The following is a 23757-nucleotide window of genomic DNA, read 5'->3' as shown; positions in this document are numbered from 1 at the left end:
TTTTTGTTTTAATGCTTTTGATGTCTCATGTAAAGCACCTTGAATTGCCCTGTGGCTGAAATGTGCTATATAAATAAACTTGCCTTGCCTTGCCTGGGAGAACTTTGTACACGCCCGGTGCACTGAAAGTGCATGGACTTCTCCTATGCGCTTAGCCGAGGCCAAAGCAAGCACCAGGGCCATCTTCAGGGACAACACTTTCAATTCCACCAGTTCCAACGGTTCAAAAGGTGGACAGGAAAGGGCATCCAGTACCGTAGGAAGATCCCATGAAGAAGCCAACGGTTGGACGAAGGCAGTTTTCTCCAAGCCCCCTTCATAACCTGGCACACCAACAGGTGCTGGCCTACAGTCCTTCCACCAAAGCCAATATTGAAAGCTAAAATAGCTGCCAAATACACCTTAATTGTTGAGAAGGCCTTACCCTTCTCAATCAGGTCCTGTAGAAACTACAGAATCACTGTCACAGAACACTGAAAAGGAACAGCATTTGACTTGAACACATGCCACTTATGCCCGTACAACGTCCTGGTTGACGAGGCTCTGGCACACTGAATAGTGTCGACAACCCTGTGAGGAAGTCCCACCAAAGTCAGGTTGAGCCCCTCACGGACCAGGCCCACAGGGCCAGCCTCTCCGGGTGTGGGTGGAATATTTCCCCCCGCGCCTGAGTCAGCAGGTCCCTGGTGTCAACGGCCACGTTGTTGAAAAATCTCTGCCAGCCAGTGCTTCCCTGGCCAACATGGGACCACTAGAACCATTGAAAGGCCTCCCTCCCTCACTCTGGCCAGAGTCGGAAGAATGAGAGCCACCAGTGGGAATGCATAAAGGAGGGTCCTCGGCCACTCGTGTGCCAGTGCCTCCCCCCCCAGTGGGGCTCCCTGATCATGCAGAGAGAAGAACAGGGGACACTGGGCGTGCTCCGCCATAGCATAAAAGTCCACAGTTGCCTGACCGAACCATGACCAAACCTCGGGGTGAAGGCTCCAGTCCACATACAGAGGGTTGCCACTGGATAACAAATCCGCCCCGTAGTTCAGAATGCCCGGCACATGCGTCGCACTCAGTGACTGCAAGTGCGCGCTGCTCCGCACTATCAGTCTGTGTGCCAGCCTGTGTAACTGAGGGGACCTCAGCCCCTGCTGTCTGTTTACATAGGCCACGACAGTAGAGTTGTCCATCCTCACTAACACATGATGCCCCCTCAGCCATGGGAGGAAATGTTTCGGTGCCAAGTGAATGGCCAGCAGTACCAGGCCATTTATGTGAGTAGAACGTACGTGTGGGTCCCAGCCCCCGTTCACCGTTCTCCCCTCGAAGGTGGCACCCCAGCCCCTCAGGGAGGCATCCGTGGTGACCACTTTCCTGGCCAGGACAGGTCCTACAGGAACGCCCTGAGTCAAGAAACCTGGACTCAACCACTGACAAAGGGCCAGCGAACAGTCCATGGAGACCCTCACACGACGGTGACCGTCGCGGTGAGGATCCAGACCCAGGGAGGCCACCCAGCGCTGGACGCCTCTCATATACAGGTGCCCCAGAGGTATGGCCACAACCGAGGAGGCCATCAGACCCAACAGCCTCTGACATTGTTTTAGAGTAACCAAATTGCCCCTGCTTAGAGACAGCCCAAATGGGAGGACCACATACTCGTAGGCTATCCCCTGGAAAGCGAATCTCAGATATTTCCTGTGCGGGGAGTATATGGAATGTGGAAATAAGCGTCTTTCAGGTCGATCGATGCAAACCAGTCCCCTGCCCGTACAAAACGCAGCAGGGAGGAGTGTGTCAACATCCTGAACCTGTATTTTCTGAGATGCCGATTCAGAGCACGGAGGTCTAGAATGGCTCTCCCCCAGAGGAGAGGCTATTAGGCCGTCCGCTTCTTCTTCCTCACAGACGCAGCTGCCGGAGGAGGAGGCGGAGACGACGGAGGTCCGGCCCAGTGAACTTGCTTCCTAGCCCACGGGTTCTTAGCACCTCTAGAGGCCTGCGGAGCCGCCTGCGGTTTGGACACTTTTGGGATCTTGAAGGCAGTGGCCGGGAGAGAGACAGCCTGAGCGTACGACTGCCGTGGCGCCATTTGTGCTGCGGGCTGCGTCTTCCTCGGGAGGCACAATTTCAGCGCCTCATCATCTCTCTTTTTCTCCTCACATCTCGTCTGCATGGATTTGACTGCTGCACCGAAGAGACCCTGGGGGACAACAGGAGTGTCAAGGATCTCCTCCCAATTATCCTTTGCCGACAGGTTGGTGAGTCTGAGCCAGCGTGCTCTCTCCTGAAGAACCATGAGGCCCATGGATCTACCCATGGCTTGAATGGCCATCTTGTGGAGACGAAGGATGTGATCTGTTATAACGCAGATTTCTTCCCACAGGGCATTATCTGGGTTGTCAGTCATATCCTCCTCCAGCTCAGCCTGGTAGGCTCACAGGAGAGCAGTGGCATTGACAGCCCTCGCTGACAGAGCCGCCGCCTTGTAGCACTTATCTGTAAGGCTCGATTGGATGCGGTCTGACTTGGAAGGCAGGGACGTAGCCAAAGACACGGAAGCCTTCGGGTGCAGATGGCTCGCTACCACAGGCTCAATCGACAGAATGTGGCGGAGGCCGAGGGAGTCCATCCCCTCACAATCCAGCTGAGAACCCCCAACCATGGGGTGTTTCTCGCTGAACGGCCGATCTTTCAACAACGTGGCTATCTTGTCGAGTAGCTTCGGGAAGAACGGCGTCACCTGTTTCCCCCTCTTTGTCGCCGTCTTTTGCCATCAAAACGAGATCTAGTAGCTTCGGCTTGGGCAATGGGCCATGGGATCAGCCAATTAGCCGCTCGCTTGCACATGTCTTGCATGTCAAGCTCCAGGGGAGATGGCGCGGAAGGTTGGGTACCTCCAGAAGGCGTAGGGGGCTTTGCATCCCCACGCCTACTGACGGAGAAGTTGGAGTCCTCCTCATCATCAGTAGACAACAGGAGATCTGAGTCGGGCGACTCTCCGTCTATGTTGTCTATATCTCTCCCTGGGAAATGAGCAACGGCAAAGCCGTCGTCTCCCACGTCATCCAACACCTGGAAACCGATGTCAGGGCTCGGTGGAACTAAGTCCGCCCAGCTCGGTCCAGGTATGGCTGGAGACGCCTCCACCTCCTGCGAGGGCAGCGTTTCGGCTGCTCCACACAAGAGCGGATCCCCCCTGGGCAGGCTAGCCTGGCGGGCCAGCCGGCGGCAGAGAAGTTTAGGGGGGAATGCAGCACAGTGGATACACTCGTCTGAGGAGTCAAAGGCAGACTGGGCATGGGGGAGTCCCAGACATACCACACACTTGGAGTGAGTATCCCAGCTAGCTATCTTTTTGCCACACGAGCAAAACTTCTGGCTGTACTGTGTTCACTAGTCTCAACGTTAGCCATTACTAGCTAGTGGGTTGCAGGCTAGATGCTAGCAGGTCTGCTAAATCGCTAGCTAGCTTGTTCAGCTGCCGTGCGAAAAAGTGTAGATATTGCTATCTACCCGCTAGTAATGCAGGAAGTATTGCTACAATCTGTATTCTGTGAAAATGAGTATTGCTACTCTGTGTCAGGAATATTATACTCCGTCAGAAGTATTTCTACTTTCTGTACAACGTACGCAGTTAAGCAGCAAAGAGCAAAGCGCCCGTTAACCGAGTTGGTCACTCGAGTCGGTGGACAGTTCAGCTTTAGCTAGCTACCCGCACAGTTGTAGACAGGCTTCTGAGAGAAGCAAGAAGTTTTTTTGAATGAAGACTGACACCTACACCTTATATAGGAGGGTCCTCCCCTCCAGACATGGGCGTCATCTGTGCCAGCCAATGAGGGCTGGCGCAATGTTATTGAGCTTCTGATGAGGTCTGTTGAGATGTGCCCTTTAACATTATTAATGTTTATTTGTTTTGGTTGTATTATTTATGATGGGCAAACTTAATGTTCTGTTTATTGATTGATTGCTTGAGTTGATGGAATGATGCACTGATTGACTAATGACAGCCTCCCTCGTGTCCTACTTTATTTTTTCCTTATCTAGTTCCTCCGTCAGTTCGGTGCTTAATAGTAAAAGGAAAATGCATGTTTAGCCCTGTTTATGTGAACCGAAATGGGACAGAATGCTTTTTTCATTTCAGTGCGACTTTAAGGTTTCACTTTCCCAAACAGCCTTGACTTTCATTTCTCTGCAATGACTGGAAAGGTGCCATAAAAATGTAGCCTAGCAACTTTCGTGAATCAATTACAAGCAACAGGTCTTACTTACAAGTAACTTACTTACCCACGCTTCACTTGGCCACAGAAATAACACGATTGTTCATGGATTCTCTATTGGTATTATTATTCCAATTCGCCACATTCAGGCTATGGGACATAACGTTAGACGTCGGCGTTGTGGGGCTTGACGAAATTGCGGGCAAGTTTGTTGCTTCCGTCTGGTACGCTCAGTTGACCAATCCGGTGTTTTGTCAGGACCGCCTACTTTATTAACATAATACATACATGTAGAAATTCATAAAACCATAAATTAATGTAGAAATACATAATATATACATGTAGAAATGTGTAAATAAATGTAGAAATGCATAAATACATTTAGAAACTCATAAATAAATAGCCTACACGGTTTTTACAGATGTGTATTTTTTTTTTATGTATTTATGCATTTAATGATTTATCTCTGATCTGAATCTGATATTGAATGGAAACCAGGCTCTCCTCCCCGAGATAAATAACTAGTTTGGTATTCATCATCATAATCCCTGATTGTACAGTATTTACAATCATATTTGTCCATATTTAAACATTTTGACGAATTGTGCACTCTTGATATATGAGTGCTCATTGCTCATGTCACAGCTACAGTACTAAATACCAAACTTCTTCGTCTAGGCACTATGGACAGTAACTCAGAATGACACAAGCACGTCGTAGGGTAGATTCTACCCGCGGAATACCCAGCTGCAGCCCGTCAACTGAGAAGCCAGAGGTAAGAGGGGAAATGAAACAAACAGAAAGGAGCTGGAGTTGTTGACAACATGCGGCACATTCAGTTCTTATTTGCAATAACCTGTTTCTGCTCTGCTCCTCCTGAAGTGACCGGGGCTGGACAGCCGTGGCCCTCTCGATAATACTTTCCATGGAGGAAAAGTCCCTTGGCAAACCTTCCTGCGCCTGAACTTCATTGTAATAAATGCTACAGGGTTTAAATCTGTCTCTGCTGCGTGAAGTTACTAAACAGGCCCTGTCCCAATACCTGCCCTACGCCCCTGAGGTGTGCACTTGGGTGACATACTTCCGGAGGTGCACAAGGGCCCAGCCAAGTGTGAAAATCCACACTTTACGAGGCTGCTACAAATAACGAAATGGGACATCCCCCACTGTGTGTGTCTCACCCTGGTCAAGGCCAGTGGTTGCCACAAGGCCTATACATTTTTTTTTTTTAAATGTATTTAGCTTTTAAAACTAAAAGTGCTGGTTCATTTATGTTTTATGTCTTCAGCGTTAGCAATATAACGTTGGCTACTCCTCTTTTTTCTTGTTTTGTTTTCAGTTGGCTAATCTAGGGCACAACCCTGTTTACACTAATTGTCGACCATGTTTCTGATAGGCTACCTACTTGAACAATAGCTAATGGGCGGAGGAGGTCGGCTGTGCAGATATGCAGCTCTCAAGTACAGTATGCAGAGTAACAGTATCAATGAAATGCTTAAGACAAGGCTTCGGTCAACAGCATAGCATCAATGTATATAATACAACTAAGATAAAGAGTAAAAATATAAAATAAGGTGTGGTGGTTGAGATAGAGCTATTCCAAATGCATAAGGAGGGTGGTGGGGGTTCTTCCCCTCTTTCTCTTTCTCTCGTTCTTCTGGCTCTAAGTTCCTCTGTCCTTCTGTTTGAGATTGAAGCCCCCGCCCGTAAAGCGGGGTCCATCGCTGCGTTGCGGCGGGGCCAACTGTTCCCCCTGGACCTGACTCCTCTCCTTCTCTCTGTAGGAACATGGGGGGTGGGGGCAGGAAAGGAGGGGGGAGGGTGATGTGTTGGAGGGGTGCAGTCCCAGGAAATTAGATTGCAATGTGTCACTAACAGACAGAACACAGGCAGAGCCACAAATGCACGTGCACACGCACTTTTACCCACGCGTTCCAGCATATCTCTCGCTCTCCTGTCTCACACTATCTCGCAGTGTCTCTCGCACATGCACACACTCACGCGTGCACACACACACACACACACACACACACACACACACACACACACACACACACACACACACACACACACACACACACACACACACACACAGAGCAGCTGGCAAAGGCTTCATTTTCTCTCCAGAGAGAGGGGAGTACTCTCATTGCTAATTCTGCCAGGTTTTTTAAAGTCACCTCTCACCCTCTCTCACTGTCCTCCTCTTTCGCAAACCTGGCAACCTCCTCAACCAACACCCAGTGTCTGTATAATGTCTGCCTGTGTTCTATCATTTTGTAGACATTTTGGGGAGAGCAGACGAAAAAACAACAAGCTTTATTCCCACGCAAAATAAAAACAACCACATACAAGCACAAATGAAATTGTGCCCAGGGGACAAAGCAAACCTGAAGAATAACGTACATGGCTGAGTCCATGTATCCGGGTCCAGACGTCCGCTAGAGTGGCGCTTTGATCAAACTCTCCATTAAAGTCACTTAAGGAACTTAAAGGAACATAAGCATCATCTCCAGGCTAATGCATTCTGACAGTCTAGGAATGAAATCGGCCAGCAATTGCATTTCCAGGTTGGTTCCACAGTACCAGGGTGGATTTGATGATATGCTTTCATTGGACCACGGTAATCGATCTGCGAACCGTGTTTTTTCGGGTAGTGGGGGGTGGGGGGGGATGCGTGCTATCACTCATTCAAACTGATATCACATATACCCCCCCCCCCACACACACACACACACACACTCCATCTCTTCATTCTTCCCTTCTCCCCTCCTCTCTCGCTGTCTGAAGCATCTTTCAAAGCAGCTACAGCTAGTGTTATGCCAAGCAACTATAATATATATATATAATATATCTCATTGTCTAGATGAGGGGAACCGGTGTTGCCAACACATGGCCGTCTGTCCTCTTCCAGATGAATGAATGAGAGCCAGATCAGTATCAGAAGGAACAGCATCCATCCATCCTAATTAATTATTATCCGTCTGATAATTGACATACACACACACACACACACACAGTAGAGAGTAGTAGGTACTGTAAGTAGAGAGTAGGTCGGCAGAAAGTGCTCTCTCACCTGGCCTGCTGCTCCCTGCGTTTCTGGGCCAGGTACTTCTTCTGGATGTCCTCTCGTTCATGGGTGAGCCTCTCCATGTCCGACTTGTAGTCCTTCATCTGGGACTTGTACATGTTCACCTCTGCCGTTAGACACTGAGGAAGAGGGGATCTCTGTCAGACAACTGAGCCGAGGACAAAACACCTTCTCTGTGTTATCGGACCACATCTGGACAGCTTGTATGTGTTTTTGTTTCACACACTAGCTAATAGTAATTGTGTCGATTCATATTCATTCATTGTATGGGGCCTCAGAACAGAACGTCCTCACAACAACTCTATTGTTTTTATAGAGTATCAATTGTATTAACAGTTAACTCTACAGTAGCATGTTCTAATGACTTCATGGCTAAAGACTGGCTTTACTCTGCAACTGTGATCAATGAGAGGGATGGAGGGCAAGAGAGAGAAAGAGAGAGCGAGTCAGAGAGAGAGAGAAAATCAAATCCACTGTTCAGCAGAGGGGAACTGTTCCAGTGGAGCTTTTACACAGAATTGAAGACTTGTGGGATGGAAGCAAAGTGTTTGGTAGGCTGGAAAAACTATTTGGGTTTCATTCAGTCCCGGAGCACCTGTCTGCCGTTTAACATTCAAATTGAGTTGTACAGCATGTCATAGTACATATAGTACTTTGCTAGTTCATCTGCTATGGCAGATAGGGTGGAATTGCATCTGCATGCTCTGCTCTCCGCGCCCCCAAGGCAACACAGTCAGAGATATACAGTGGAGCACAGCCACCGTGCAGCTCCTCTGGGGCATTGCTAGCTCAATCTTGTTGTAACTAAGATATCTGCTGCTGAAAAAATGTCCATGGGCAGATTTAGCTACTACGAACGTGAATTTAACCTGCATTTTTATAGCTAACCCAGGAATCAATGGGGATTCTGAGGTAAACAAACATCCCAACATTACTCAGGAATGTCAGGAATGCGAGCCTGTCACATTGGTATAGCAATGACAGACCATTGCATCAACCTGGACACTATTTGGCAACCGGACACATTTTGGCATGACAGTACCAAATAGCATCAGTTGACATTTACTGATATTGACATTTACTGACTGTTATTCATTAAGCCACATATTCCCGGTGACAGAAGCCAAATAAAGAAAATGCTAAAGGTATTAGCTAGTCTACTCTGGAGAGGAGACCTGGAGCTGTTTGTTCTTCTCCCGGAGAATCCGCTGGTAAATTTGAAGCTGCTCGGCCGCCTCGGGACCGGGCTGGCGGGCCAGGATCTTCTTCAGCTCCACATACAGCTTCTCTTTCTCCTGATAGAGACAGAGAGAGACAGAGACAGAGAGAGAGAGTGGACTCGCTGAAGAACCTCTGTGTCCTGACGGAAGGCGTGAAAATACTTTTGTCACCTTGCTGGTGGCGAAGGTGCCTGGCATCGATGAGGGGGATGTTTTGGGTGTTTTATTTTTAATTGGGGGGGGATTTGTTTACCTGTAATAGAAGCTCTTTCTCCACCCCCTCCTCGGTTTTGGTTATAAGGCGCTTCTGCAGAAAGTGAATCTTCTGGATCAGCTTGTATGTGCTGGGGTCACTGGCCTGTGGGGGAGAGTCATTCAGAGGTGTTAATGGTGAAAAGGGAGAGAGATGGGAACTCTCCACTAACTCACCTCTGGAGAGTGTGTGTGTGTGTGTGTGTGGGGGGGGGGGGTTGGGGGGGGGGGGGGTTGGGGGGATGGGGGGGGGGGGCTTGTGTGTGCGTGTGTGTTTTAAGAGAGAGAGGTTCTCAGTCTCTCTCAGGAGCTAGGCCAAAGCGAGTTATGGTCCCTCAAAGGAACGAAGAGTTAACAGGAACTGTAGTGGACTTGTGTTGGAGTTTCGAGGGCACGCACACCCACGCAAACATCCACACACCCACACACATGTGTATGAACAAAAACAACGTATGGGAAGCAGCCATGATCACTCACATAACACTACACACACACACACACACACACACACACAAACACATGCATGGCGAGGCCTCACCTCCAGCCTTCTCCAGCGGTGTACGTTGGTGGGCTTCTCCATCATCTCCTCCATGGCTCTGCACCGAGTCCGCTCTTTGAGCAGCTCACTCTGGAGGTGGTGCACCTCACGCCTGACACACACACACACACGCACACACACACATCAAATAGCATATGCTCTTATAGGTACATGTCACATCTCATTTCGATCCATGACAACACCTCTCCTCGCAATAACATTCCCCTCTCTGAAAAACAGCCTCGAAAGACTCACAGTCAGAAAGGGTTACGCTGAGAAAATAGGCCTGCCCACATCGGAGAGAGAAGAGAAGAGAGGAAGGAAGGAAATTTGTTTTTGGAACTAACTACTCACTAAACGTCCCTCTTTTCCTTATCATCATCATGATCATCATCATCACCATGATCATGATCATCATCATCATCATCCCTCGCCCCGTCTGAGGTAAATGGATGAAAGTGTGGTGGCCACGGTCCACGGTGGTGTAGCGGTCTAAGCACCAGGCTTAGACCCAGGGGACCGGGGTTCACACCCTGGTCTCGCCACACCCGAATATGGCTGGATGGATCCCACAGGGGAGTGGCATATTGGGCTACCCCTCCCGAGGGTGGTTAGTTTAATTCCGGCGCAAGGATCCGCCGCTCGACAGCAACCCTGTCTGGTGTGGGAGTCACGGTCATGGGCTTTAGAGAGTCAGGTAGCTGGCTCTCTCTTCCGGATCGCCGACCGCGGGGTTGTGCGACAGACCCTCCACAGCAGAGACAGGGGACAGTTGGACAGTAGGTCGGGTGCGATTGGCTACCAAACTGGGTGAAAATTTAAAAGTGTGGCGGCGGTGAGATACGGAGGGGAAGACGGCGGAGTCGATTACGATTAAGACCATTTCATTTCATGGGAATGAACTCAGCGATGGGTTTGGGTGCTAGATGTTTAAAAGCTAGAGCCTCTCTTTCTCTGTCTCTCTCCATCCCTTCTCCCGCCTCTCTCTATCTACCTCTCTCCATCCCCCTCCTCATCTGTCTCTCGTTCATTTTCTCTCTCTATTTGTCTCTGTGGCAGTCTCAGGTCGGACCAAAGTCCCCCGTCCAGTCTCAAAACGTCCTCTTCCTCTCTCCCTAACCCCACCCCCCATCTGTCCGTCCGTCCCTCACCTCAGGTCCTCCACGTTGGCCACAGTCTTGGCCTGGATGCCCTTCTCTCTCCTCATGTTCTTGATCTCCATCTTGAGGAGGCGGATGTCCTCCAGGCGCTGGCTGTACTGGACCTCCCCCTTGTTCAGCATGGACTGCTGGATCTTGATCTTCTCGTACAGCAGTGCCAGCTCATCGTTGCGTCGCACCAGCTGGGTGCCCAGGATGTCCCGCTCGCTGATCACCTTGACAACGGTGAAGGGGCCAGTGGGGGGGAGGGGGGGGGGACAAATCATTAGAACGATTGACAGCAAATCGGAGTTTGACAGAGAGCGTCACAAGCATGACATTAGCAGGACTAGTCTAAGACAACGGAAGTGATTATGTACCATCTACCGACCATCCATATTGAGGTCTGCCTCTCATTGTGATTCGTGCGACGTAGATGCGCATTAAGCTTAACTCTGCCTTTGCCTGAAGGTCCTCCCAAAAAGGCCTCGCCTTTTCCCAAGAAGGTCTTCACACTTCACTGCAACAACCGCCACACAAAGGCTCCCCCATTTTACAGTCTTTCCTGCCTGGATGTTGTGCCCTTTAGGGCTGCAGACCCGAGAGTAATTGGCCTACTGAGCCCCGAGTCCACAGACTGGGCTGGGCTTTGGGCTGACCTGAAGAGACGAGGGGTGCACATAAGCACACTGACAAACAGATAAATACAAACACACACACACTGACAGAGAGATACATACAAACACAAAGAGACACACACACACTGACAGAGAGATACATACAAACACAAAGAGACACACACACACTGACAGAGAGATACATACATACAAACACACACAAACACACACATAACACAAATACACACTCTCTCAACACACTCTCTCAGACTCTCAGAGCTAGTGAGCCAGACATAATCGCACACACACCCACTCACTCACTCGATTACAAGCAGACCCTCTCTCTCTGTACTTCACACGCCCTCACACGCACACACTTGAACCCTGCCCTGATAACCGCCTTGTGTATTACAAACAGTTCCTCATCGCGCCAGTTAGCCCGGGGCCTTTTTCATCCCTTTGATCCGTGTTGACCGTCGAACCGCCCACCCTCCCCGCCTCACCTGCTGACTCCGGCGCCGTGCTTATTATCAAGCGCTCCCTGACTCTCTGAACCCGACGGAGGGTTCATGGACAGCTATCCGGACAGCAGGGCGTTCTACCGTTATGAGGAATGGGGGGAGGATTTGGGCTTCAGACAGAGAGGGCCCGGTGCCGGGTTTAATTACGCTGGGAAAACAGGACCAGACTCTGTTTCATCCCTGGACCGTTCAGGGGAGCAGTGAGTTTTCTCACTGAGGCAGGTAAGGCCCTCCCCCCCAAACCTAACCCTAACCGCCCCCCCCCCCTCCCCATTCCTCCCTCATCTCACCTGATCTAATTCCTTCTTCTGCCGGAGCCGCTCAGCGTCAGCGTCGGCGATGATGCTCAGGAGCTTCCTCTCCTCCGCTTCTTGGTTGTCAATGAACTGCTTTGTCTCCTGGGCCTGCTGCTTCATCTTCTGCAGCTCTGCCTGTGGAGGCAACACACACACACACACACACACACACAGGGCATTTAATAAAGTGGCATTTGATAGTGATAAAGTGGACCAGTTTGAAATGTAGTTCGGAGAATGAGAGAGACAGGTGATGGAGATAAATTGATGCTCAGGGCGGTCAAAGACTCTTTAGAGAAGAAATTACGGAGATCTTAACGTTCGATCCAGAAACATCACTTGCTATCTCGGGGTCAACATGAGCTCGCACAGTATATTCCTCTGCGTCACTGCACAACCAACTGTAGCTAATTCCTCCATATAATTAATGACACTATGTAGCACTGCTTAACTCCAAAGCAATGAACTGTGACCAGCTGAAAACCCTCCAATCAGATTTGAAGTGTTTTTGTGCCATATGTGAACAAAGCTCACTTTGAAGCTTCCACTAATGTTTTTTTTTTATTGCGGCGTGACTTATGATTCAATTATCATAGCACTATCAAAACAGGGCCATATCACGGAACGATTATAATCAGGATTCAACGAGAAGAGTGAAAAAAAAGAAAAAGAAGAAAAAAATACTGAAGATGAGCATTTAAGTTCCCCTATTATGCTCATTTTCAAGTTAATATACTGTAGGTTTCTGGGGTCCCCAAAACATGTCTTTGAGTATAATTGCTGAAAATATCACTCAGATTAAACATGCTAGCATGCCTCTGTGTCCGTCTGTTTCCTCCTGTATCCTGTACTGGACGCACTGTTTCATGTGTCTGTATCTTTAAATGCCAATGAGCTACACACACACAAGGGCGGCGGTAGCTCAGGAGGTAGAGTAGGTGGGGACGGGAAGGTCCCCGGTTTGATTCCGGCTCCTCCCGGCAACGTGTCGAAGTGTCCTTGAGCAAGATACAGAACCCCAAATTGCTCCCCGGGCACACTGCTCCTAGCTTGAGTGGGTCAAACGCGGACACATTCCACCAGCGACTGCACTGCTGTGTGGCCAATAAGACACTTTATACACACGCACACACACACTCTCTCTCCCCTCATCTGATTCTGCACAGGAGGAACTGCTGCTACACCTGCGCTTTTGGCTGGCTGGCTGGCTGGACACCCTCTCTCTGCATCTCTCCAACTCCAGCTTTTGTTCAGTTTGTGGCCTACACTTTTTTCAACATGAGTATGCCGGTCAGAACCTATATGGGCTGGGCTACATGACAGGGTTTTGTAAATTCAACAAAAAATGGTAATAATGACACCGTTATGCACACTCATGCTGTCACTGTGCCTCTCACTTGCCGACAGGTTGGTGGTTTTCGTGCAACACATTCTTGAGCGCTATCCTGTCTAGTCCTGGGTGGATCTATTCAGACACAACTGGAGGGAAGGTGTCCAAGAACAAGGCCTGTGTTTCAACGCATGAGACCCTGTGGTAAATTAGTGTTCAAAAACAAACAAACAAACAAACAAAAAAAACTCCCTGAGAACCGACCTCACATTACATTCCCCTACCGGTTACCGGCGTTGCCTCTTCGCATTCTCACACACATACAGTACAAAACGACGCCCATCATGTCACTCGGAACGTATTCACCACGTGACGGCCTACTGTATGAACGACACCTGTACAGTACATGTACAATGCACCCATCCTACCTGTACCTAAAGCGCTAGCTACCTGGGCCTAGCGCCTACGCTGTAATTCATCGGTCCCAAAGTACAGCAGAATCCCACGAAAGGTGGCTGCGGTACACAAATACAAATCTCCTTGACGAGCTGTGCGTTAGCCAAGCCGCACGCTGTGAGGCCGGGAGAGAGAGCGCTCGCGATGAACCAGAATTCATCAAAAGGAGCCTAACCGTCTCCCCACACGGCAGGGCTGTTACAGGAGTTAGTAGACTGTTGTTTTGGGCCCCGCACAGTGGGAAGGCGACAGCGTGAGCAGTCCCACATTTTCTTAAGTGGCCATTTTCTTTCAGCTTTTATGAGGCAGGATGAAATGAGAGAGCGATAAATACAGATGAAGGAGAACAAGCCTCGACCGAGTGCTGAAGCCAGTCTCCTGGGAACATGTGCTGTACATAGTCCAGGAGCCGACAGCTTTACAGCCCACACTGTGACTCCAGTCAAACCAGACAGAGCGTTATGGTAAGATACAGCGTGATAAAACAAGATTCTGTAGCCTAGGATTCAAAGTTTGGCCATCCATCCACGTCTCTGCCGTCGACTATTGGTGGAACCAGAGTGCCCAAATACTTCTGTATGGGGGCTGAGTTCTCCAGGTGTGTGTGTGTGTGTGTGTGTTGTGGGCGCCCACCCATGGGCTTGGGGCGCGCCACATGATCACGCTCCACCGCAGGCCGCTAGAGGGCGCTCCAACACCGGCCAGCCACAGCGCGGACAGGTAACCAACGGCTCAACCACACCACGAGTTGAGCAACCTGCAGTGTGAGTCTGACGCATCCCGTCGCAGCTGGACGAGCGAAACGAACGGTTTTGTTCTATGGGGTTTTTTTCTCTGTGTGACCTGTGGACTGATCCTTTTCTCTCTCCCTCACCTCCCAGGAAGAGAAGGCGCCCTGACAGCCCGGTATTCCGCGGCACGGCCGCGATACCCAGAGCCCCAGCCCCCGACCTCCAACCGGCAGCTGAGCGCCCCGGACCCTCCCGCCATGATCGCTCTGTGCGCCCACCTTAGTTCACTGTTCAAGTTCAACTGATCAACAAGTTTTTTTGTTCATACTTTTGGTTGACCAGTTGTTGGAGAAATAAACACGCCCCTAGGCGTAGTAAATCTGCCCATCTGCCTCCGCCTCCCCTTTCCTCAGAGTAACCCCCCTCCCGGGAGGTTACTGTGCGTGTGTGTGTGTGTGTGTGGGTGGGCGGGTGTGTGGGCGCGTGGGCGCGCGTTACCTTGAGGGCCTCCTTCTCCTTCTCCACTCTCTGGAACTCCAGGTGCTCCTTGACCAGAGCCGTCTCCTTCCCACTGATCTGCTCCTTCAGCTGGTCGATCTGGTGGTTCATGATCTTCAACTTTCTTTTCAGCTCTGTGATCTCATCCTGGGAGAGAAGAGAGCGAGAAGAGAGGGGGGGTTGAGGGGAGGTCGAAAGGAGGGCGAGTCGGAGAGAGAGAGAGAGGTCGAGCAGACGAGCGCGATAAGAGGGAGAGGGCATAAAAGGACACATTAAAAAATGATACCCGTGGACAGAGAAGTTAGGGAGCCCGTGACGAGGTCGAACTGCTTGTCGGGGCAAGGGCAGATCTCTGAAAAAGGGATGAGTTTTCCGGTCGGAAAATTATTATTTGATGTGTGCTAAATCAAATGACAAGAGCCTTCATTCTCTCTCTTCACAGCTTCCAAGCTGCTGCTGCGCCAGTAAAATATCTGCAGTTTATTTTCAGTATTTTGGGGGCAGGAATAAGGAAGAGGCTATACTAGACTCTATGATATGAGTTTGAGATGAGACGTACTGCCAGCGCTGACTTTAACGCGAGCGGAGTGGAGTGGAGGAAGGTACGTGTGCGAGTGGGAGAGAGAGCGAGTGAGAAGTAACCGTCAGTCAGACAGACAGTCTGTGACTTGACGGCTGAACTAAAAGACATGTAAGTCATAGACGGACAGATACCGCCATTAAAAGTGTGTGTATGTCATAGAGAGACCGCTGTTAGAAAACATGCGTTTGTGTGTGTTGTGCGTCTATGTCCTAGACAGCCAGAAACTTCTGTTAAAAACGTGTGTATATATGTGTATGTGTGTGTGCATGCGCGTTTATGCTTCTATACGCCGCCTCCTACCTGGGACTCTATGAGGTTCTTGCTGTAGAGGTTCCTGTCGGACCTGATGGCCTCGTAGAGGTTCTGCTGCTGCTTCATCTTGGTCTCCGCCTCGGCGATGTTCTTCTTGTACTCGAAGATCTGCATCTCCCGCATTTTAATGTCCTCCATGTGCTGGAGCACCTGTGGAAGAGTGGAGAGAGAGAGGAGGGGAGGGGGGGGGGTGAGACGTGGCAGACGGGGGTGGGGGAGAGGGCGGTGAGGGAGGAGAGAAGGGGTGGTATGGAGTGGAGGGAGATAGAGCAAGAGAGGAGCAATACCAGCAGATGAGGGGAAGAGGAAGAGATCGAGATAGAGGGCAGAAATGGAGAAGAGCAAGAGAGAGAGAGAGAGAGAGAGAGAAAGAGAGGGACACAAAGGAGGAGAGGAAGACATGGGTATGGAAGGAGAGAGAGGAGGAGAGGAAGGATGTGGCGTGGGTATGGAAGGAGAGAGAGGAGCAGAGGGGAGGAGAGGAAGGATGTGGCGTGGGCATGGAAGGAGAGAGAGGAGCAGAGGGGAGGAAAGGAAGGATGTGGCGTGGGTATGGCAGGAGAGAGAGGAGCAGAGGGGAGGAGAGGAAGGATGTGGCGTGGGTATGGAAGGAGAGAGAGGAGCAGAGGGGAGGAGAGGAAGGATGTGGCGTGGGCATGGAAGGAGAGAGAGGAGCAGAGGGGAGGAGAGGAAGGATGTGGCGTGGGCATAGAAGGAGAGAGGAGCAGAGGGGAGGAGAGGAAGGATGTGGCGTGGGCATGGAAGGAGAGAGAGGAGCAGAGGGGAGGAAAGGAAGGATGTGGCGTGGGCATGGAAGGAGAGAGAGGAGCAGAGGGGAGGAGAGGAAGGATGTGGCGTGGGCATGGAAGGAGAGAGAGGAGCAGAGGGGAGGAGAGGAAGGATGTGGCGTGGGCATGGAAGGAGAGAGAGGAGCAGAGGGGAGGAGAGGAAGGATGTGGCATGGGTATGGCAGGAGAGAGAGGAGCAGAGGGGAGGAGAGGAAGGATGTGGCGTGGGCATGGAAGGAGAGAGGAGCAGAGGGGAGGAGAGGAAGGATGTGGCGTGGGTATGGCAGGAGAGAGAGGAGCAGAGGGGAGGAGAGGAAGGATGTGGCGTGGGCATAGAAGGAGAGAGGAGCAGAGGGGAGGAGAGGAAGGATGTGGCGTGGGCATGGAAGGAGAGAGGAGCAGAGGGGAGGAGAGGAAGGATGTGGCGTGGGTATGGCAGGAGAGAGAGGAGCAGAGGGGAGGAGAGGAAGGATGTGGCGTGGGCATGGAAGGAGAGAGGAGCAGAGGGGAGGAGAGGAAGGATGTGGCGTGGGCATGGAAGGACAGAGGAAGGAGAAGCGAGTGGACATCGGGTGGGGGATGAGGTATGTGGATGAGTGAGGGTTGAGGGAGGCGAATAAAGGAGAGCTCACCAGGTGTGGGACCTCATTAGAGAGAGACAGGAAGTGATCATGCAACCTGGGGATGACAGCTGCCTAACACACTGCCTGGCGCTAACAAACGGTCGAACAGGCTCGTCCTTTTTAAGCCTCTTCCCCTCCCTCTCACACTCTGAATTCGAACAGTGTGACACAAAGACAAAGTGGGAGACGTTCAGTGGGGAACAGAGAGCTAAACAGCGTTTCATGTAGCGGTGTATTTCCACTTCCTTCCCTGCTCAGAAGCAGGAGAGATCAGTGGTAAGGTGTTTCAAACAGAGAAATAACGAACATCAAATAACACTGGCCCCCAGATGCTCCTCTCCAAATCTAATGAGATTTCTGGGTTTAATTTGTACACCAATCATGCCGCCTCAGCCCCTCACTGACAACAGACACAGAATCAAACAGGGAAAAGGAGGAGTTTTTAGGTGTGTGTGAATAGGAATCTTGTCCCCGCTGCTGTGCTCCCTGTACACACACACACGTACGACTGACTTTGATTCCTAACCCATCGTCAAGTTCGCTGACGATACAGCTGTGGTAGGCCTGATCACCAACAACGATGAGAAGGCCTATCTGGAGGAAGTGGGGTGCCTGACTCGGTGGTGTCACGACAACCACCTCCATCTGAATGTTAGTTAGACGATGGAGATGTCGGTGGACTATAGGAGGAAGGAGGAGATGACCAACAACCCTCTAAACATCAGTGGGTGTGTGACCCCAGTGGACAGCGAGGAAAACTTCAAGTATCTTGGTGCCCAGATCACCAAGGATCCAACATGGACACGGTGAGGAAGTCAAGGCAGAGACTGTATCATCTCAGACGTCTGGGAAACTCTGGAGTATCCCCAGATACTCCATACTTTCTATATGCACAATTGAGAGCATCCTGGCTGGGAGCATCACTGCCTGGTAGGGCTGGGTATCGAGTCGAATTTCAAGAATCGATTCGATTCCGATTCACAAGGTTCAGAATCGATTATCACGATTCAATTAGATTTGATTCGATTCGATTCAATATCGATTCGGTTAGTGTTACTAAAACCTGTTTTTTTGCTGTAACCTTAATTACATGACTGCCAAGTTATACAACACATCAATACTAGGGCTGGGTATCGATACTGATTTCCAAAAATGAATGAATGAATGAATCATTGAATGAATTAATGAACTATTCATTCCTTCATTTATTCATTCATTCATTAAATAAAAGATCGATTTTGGGATTCATGAATCGATTCAGAATCATTTGATTCAGAATCGATTCAGAATCTATGAATCGATTTTTTAAACCCAGCCCTACTGCCTGGTGTGGGAGTAAGATCGTGCAGAGAGTGGTACTGTCAGCGGAGTGCATCACGGGGGAATGACTCGACTCTTCAAATGTATTCTGTTCTATTCAATTCCATCCTACTCTACTCTTTTTTTTCAAGTTCTTGTCAACTTTGCTGTACTCATTTCTTCTTGTCAACTCTACTGCACTCTACTATTTTCTTCTCTTCAACTCTGTTCTATATTTCAAACAAGTTTACTCCAGTGTAGTGTAGTAGGCAAATTTTGCCATAGTCTCTCTCCAGACTCAAATATTACATTGAATCTAGCTCTGCACGCTACATAATAGTTTGTGCCACTTCACCGCCGCAGCTGGTTTTCCAAGGGAGAGTCTAGGGGTCAAAATTGAAAGAGTGACAGCACGTAGCACGTGACGTAGCAGCAATGAGAACCAAGTATTTCAAACACATACGGAGATCTTTCAGTTCCTCGATAGAATGCAAACAAACTTCTAGCAGTGCACGGTCCAAAATATCTATCGTCATATACTCGCATGATATAACGTTAAACTAATGTTAATGTTTCAATATTGGCCTGTAACGTCGTTATGCGCAGCGATTCATAATATTTATTGAGTCTGGCAGCAAAGAGAGACGCTAGCCCAGGTTAAATGGGCGGGGCCGGGTGGGAGAAAGTGAAAATCGTTACTGATTGGTGTCGCTGGCACTACCAATCAATTGCCAGGATTCGAAAACCATTTTTTAGCATGGAGGGTCTCAGGCCCATAGAGAGATCTGCAGCATGCAGTAACGTAGTTAGCGTAACTTATGTAGTGTACCAGCGTAAGAACTCTCATGGGTCTGGCGTTGAGACTAATCTTGCCATTACACACGTGACAGGTCTCAGTCCAGCGGTCGCCTGGCAATTCTGCAAATATGCGCGACTCAAGCGAAGCGAAAATGTCAAGTGCTGTATGTGTCTGTGTTCCCCATCTTTAACATTTCCAGCTCTCATGATACTCCCAGACAGCCTTTAACTCAGCTAGCATTTCCTCCTCCTCCATTATCATGCCTTTCAGTGGACGCCATGAATCAATTGGATACAGGCACGCCGCAGAGATGACAGGGACGCCGCCACGAGGGACGACAGTCGGGGGCTGTGTCTAACAGGAAACCAGAGGCCGTCAATAAAGTGTCGCGTAGCGCTCGTAATTGTCAAATCGGCGCGGCGCGTACAGTAAAGGCGCTTTGTGCCTCAGAGAGCCATGTGTTGCGAGTCATATAGCATGTTCTGACACCACATGCTATTCTATTGAGTCGTCCGGGTGTTTGACAAACCATGGCTGTGAGAGAAATGACTATGACGTCTAAGCTGGATGATCTTCTCTAGGCCATAAAGGGCTATTCCAAGCTTTTTGCCCTCATCCTCAAGCGCCTGGTTAGTCAACCACCCTGTCCTGTTTCTTCTCCCTGTTGCAAAACACCACTACTACTCTAGGCTAGTCCACCTGCCTCACATGTCAGATAATTGCTCTGATGTCCACATGTCTTGTGTGTCAGGTCAACAGTTTCCATGTTTGTTACAGAGATCGATGTCTGGGGCCGTCCACCTGCCTGGTGTGTGAGGTCGCTGGCCTCGTTGATGTATCGGTCGCGCTCCTTCTCCAGCTGGTAGATGATCTTGCGCTGCTTCTGGGCCTCGTCGCGGTAGTTCTTGATCTCCTGCTCCAGGTTCTTCTTGGACTGCTCGTGGAGCTTCACGATGTCCAGCTGCTTCTCTGTGGCGTTGGCCGCCTTGATCATGTTCTGGGATTAGGAAACACACGTGCGTACGCACGCACACACACAAACACACACATGCAAGCATAGACAAATGCAAGCATACAGGGACACACACATTCATACGCACACGCACACATATTTGTACAATGGATAAGGTGGATGTATTAGCTAAGAGAATAAGAGCATGTTTGGTCGATTGAGAGTGTATTTGGAGAAGATACTGTATATGCTTCCACTGAGGCAATTATGTGACATCCCATTCTAATTAAACAAACCAAACCTGTGAATAAATAAACCAGAAATATTGCTGAGTGTACGGTATGATAATGGACTAAAGAGAAAAAAAAAACAATACTGATCTACAAACAATATGTCCCAAGCTAGAGGTGTTGGAACAATCTGACATAGCCCTAAACACAGTTGATTGTGAAATGAAATATCCTCCTATTCCTCTTTGCATGTTCCATCTCCTTCCACCTTGACTCTCCCCTTTCTCCTTCATCTCAGCTCTCACAAGCGATACGCCGCACGTGTAATAATGTCAGGTACATCTGGTTAGGATGTAATAGGCATGTTGTGGACCCGAGGGTGGCCCGCCTCCTTTAAGATGGAGGTGAAGAGACTATAGATTATTTAGCCATACACAGGGGCTCACTCACTCGCGCGCGAGCGAGCGTGCGCACACATACATACATACATACACACATACATACATACACACACACACACACACACACACACACACACACACACACACACACACACACACACACACACACACACACACACACACACACACACACACACACACACACACTTCTCCTGTAGATATACTCTACCTTGTTCAAGATGTCTCTCTCCCGCACCAGCTCATCTATGGCCTTCTTGTCGACCTCCATCTGCTTTTTGGATGACTCCATCTCTGCAAGAGATAGAGAGACAAAAAGAGAGAGTGAGAGAGAGAGAAACACCTGTTTCATTTTCAGAGCCCCTGATGGGCTCTTCTCTTGAAGACCAATTAATATTGTGCTGTCTTGAACCACTTTGCGGCAGGCATCATGCCTGTATGAAATAATTACACCAGTGAGAAGAAGCCTGTTATTTTCATGTCTGGAGGCAATTCGGAGCACATGGGGCTGAGATGGAGCCGGAGAGAGGGATGATGAATGAGTGAGCGAGAGAGGGAGTGGGAGAGAAATTGAGAGAGAGAGTGAGAGAGAGAGAGAGAGAGAGAGAGAGAGAGAGAGAGAGAGAACAGGGAAAGAGATGGAGGCAGGAGAAGAGATACATGAAGCCGGGGAAAGGAGAGCATGAGAGAGGGAGGACTGATGATGGGAAGAGAAGGAGAGGGGAAACAGGGAGGGCAGAGACAGGGAGAGATGCAGGGATTGGGGAGAGAGAGAGAGAGAGAGAGAGAGAAAGAGAGAGAAAGAGAGAAACGGAAAGGGACAGACAGAGAAAGACAGGGAGACAGAAACAAAGAGAGAGAAACAGGCAGAAACAGAAACAGAGAGTGAGGAGAAAAAGAGAGAGAGACAGAAACAGGGAGAGAGAGAGTGTGAGAGAGACTGTTAAGTGTCCACGGTGTCAGAAAGCATGAGCATCTGTGACGTCATATGAAAAGGGCCTTCCGTGTTCTCCCCTCGGCCCCTGAGGAGAGTCAGATCGTGTACTCCCCTCGGCCCCTGAGGAGAGTCAGATCGTGTACTCCCCTCGGCCCCTGAGGAGAGTCAGATCGTGTACTCCCCTCGGCCCCTGAGGAGAGTCAGATCGTGTACTCCCCTTGGCCCCTGTGGAGAGTCAGATCGTTGACTCCCCTCGGCCCCTGAGGAGAGTCAGATCGTTGACCTCCCTGTCAGTTCCCATTTCAATCCGTCATTTTGACACTGACTTTTTAGCTCACCCATCACGCCACGTCAAATGGGCCACCAGCACCACTCAACTAGAGCAGAGCCCTACGGTCCAATCAATCAATTAATTAATACCCCCCACACACACACAGACACAGAGACACGCACAAATACACTTAATCATCATCACTAGCTATCGACGTTTGGCAGCCCTGTCGTTCCGTTTCAATTTGACTTTTTGGAGAGACAGAGATAAGAGGAAAAAAGTTTTGATGGACCTCACACGAACCCACAGGGCCACATCCAGATCAATAGCAACGTCGAGACTACACACAGGGTTCCAAGTTCTCTCAGAGTCGCTGGAGATTACATCAGAGAGGGCTCTTGGCTTTCGAGGGGAGAGGAAATGCCTGCTTGTTGTTTGTACGTCTGCATGTTCCCTGTGTCTATCTAGGTATGTGTGCAACAGAGCGTGTATGCGCGCGTATGTGTCATTGCCTCTCTCCAAGCCGACTATCTGGTTCTTCAGCGTGTCCCTCTGCCGCTCCACCTCCAGCTTTTGATCCTCTGTCTGTCTGAACTTCCTCTGGGTGGCCTCCCTCATCTTAGCCAGCTTTGTGATGTCCAGACGCATCTGGTTCACCTCCTCCTCTCTCATCTGGACGCAGGAAGAGATTGAGACAGAGAGACAGATGGGGGAGGCAGAGAGAGAGAGAGAGAGAGAGAGAGAGAGAGAGAGAGAGAGAGATGGGAGGGGGCAAAAGGAGAGAGAGAGAGAGAGAAAGGAGATGTTTTTCTTATTGTGTTGCTGGCATTACAAACCAATAAACAAACAAACAAACAAATCTTTATTAGTCATGCAGTGAGAGGCAGCACATCACAGGGTGTAGGTGGCAAAACACACACACACACACACAAAATGGCTGGGCCACCCACTGATGAAACTTCTATTCTGCTCTTAACCCATCCCGACGTCTTTCCCCCAAGGGCAGCCGGGAGCAGACAGTAGGCAGCGGACAGTAGGCATGGGATGCGCCCGGGGGCCAACCGAGTGCTCCTGTCCGTCTTCACCAAGGACGGACAGCATATGCTTTTCGTATTGGGTTCTTTATGGGGGAAACCCTTGTGAACCCAGGGAGAACATGCAAACTCCGCACAGAAAGGCCCGAAGACCTTCTTGCTGTGAGGCAATAGTACTACAGTAGGTACTGCGCCACCATGCCGCATGTGAGCCCTTTTTGGGGTTCAGTGTCTTGCTCAAGGACAAGCACTCTACCTCCTGAGCTACATGCCGCCCCTGCCGCCCCATTAGGGCTCCAGTCCAATTTTCTTTCTCTTTGTGATAGCCGATCAAGAGAGACCTCTCTATTTTCAAGAGGATCCTGCACAAAAGTGTTTTAGAGTGCTTTGGGCTTCGATAATTTTTCATCTCCCCCCACCCTCTCTCTCTTTCTATCACTCTCCCTCTCTCTCTATCCAGGGAAATCATGGTATCCATTTCACAGACAATGACAGCAATCCCGGAGTTCGTGAAAGAAGCTATTTATTTGATGATCGAGATGCATTTCATGTGGCACACACTGTAATCTAAGTATGTCACATTTGGGATGCTTGCCTGGCTCATCAAAAGTAT

General features: G+C 49.8%; 1 protein-coding gene across 1 annotated transcript in view; it reads right to left on the bottom strand.

Moving 5' to 3' along the window:
- Nucleotides 1-5874: 5874 nt before the first annotated feature.
- Nucleotides 5875-23757, bottom strand: part of cfap58 (cilia and flagella associated protein 58) — a gene marked incomplete at both ends in the record, with an annotated part of 33311 nt that continues 15428 nt past the window's right edge. The window contains 12 exons of the mRNA XM_084453801.1: nt 5875-5989; nt 7285-7418; nt 8475-8594; nt 8773-8877; nt 9310-9421; nt 10461-10684; nt 11877-12017; nt 14898-15044; nt 15781-15942; nt 20107-20298; nt 21114-21196; nt 22623-22782. Coding sequence (XP_084309927.1) covers nt 5875-5989; nt 7285-7418; nt 8475-8594; nt 8773-8877; nt 9310-9421; nt 10461-10684; nt 11877-12017; nt 14898-15044; nt 15781-15942; nt 20107-20298; nt 21114-21196; nt 22623-22782 — 1695 coding nt within the window. The remainder of the gene's footprint in view (nt 5990-7284; nt 7419-8474; nt 8595-8772; nt 8878-9309; nt 9422-10460; nt 10685-11876; nt 12018-14897; nt 15045-15780; nt 15943-20106; nt 20299-21113; nt 21197-22622; nt 22783-23757) is intronic.

The sequence above is a fragment of the Borostomias antarcticus genome (assembly GCF_949987555.1).
Source record: "Borostomias antarcticus genome assembly, chromosome: 2".
Classification (NCBI taxonomy): Eukaryota; Metazoa; Chordata; class Actinopteri; order Stomiiformes; family Stomiidae; genus Borostomias; species Borostomias antarcticus.
Note: the sequence above shows the minus strand (reverse complement) of the source record. Positions and strands in the feature narration are given on the sequence as shown.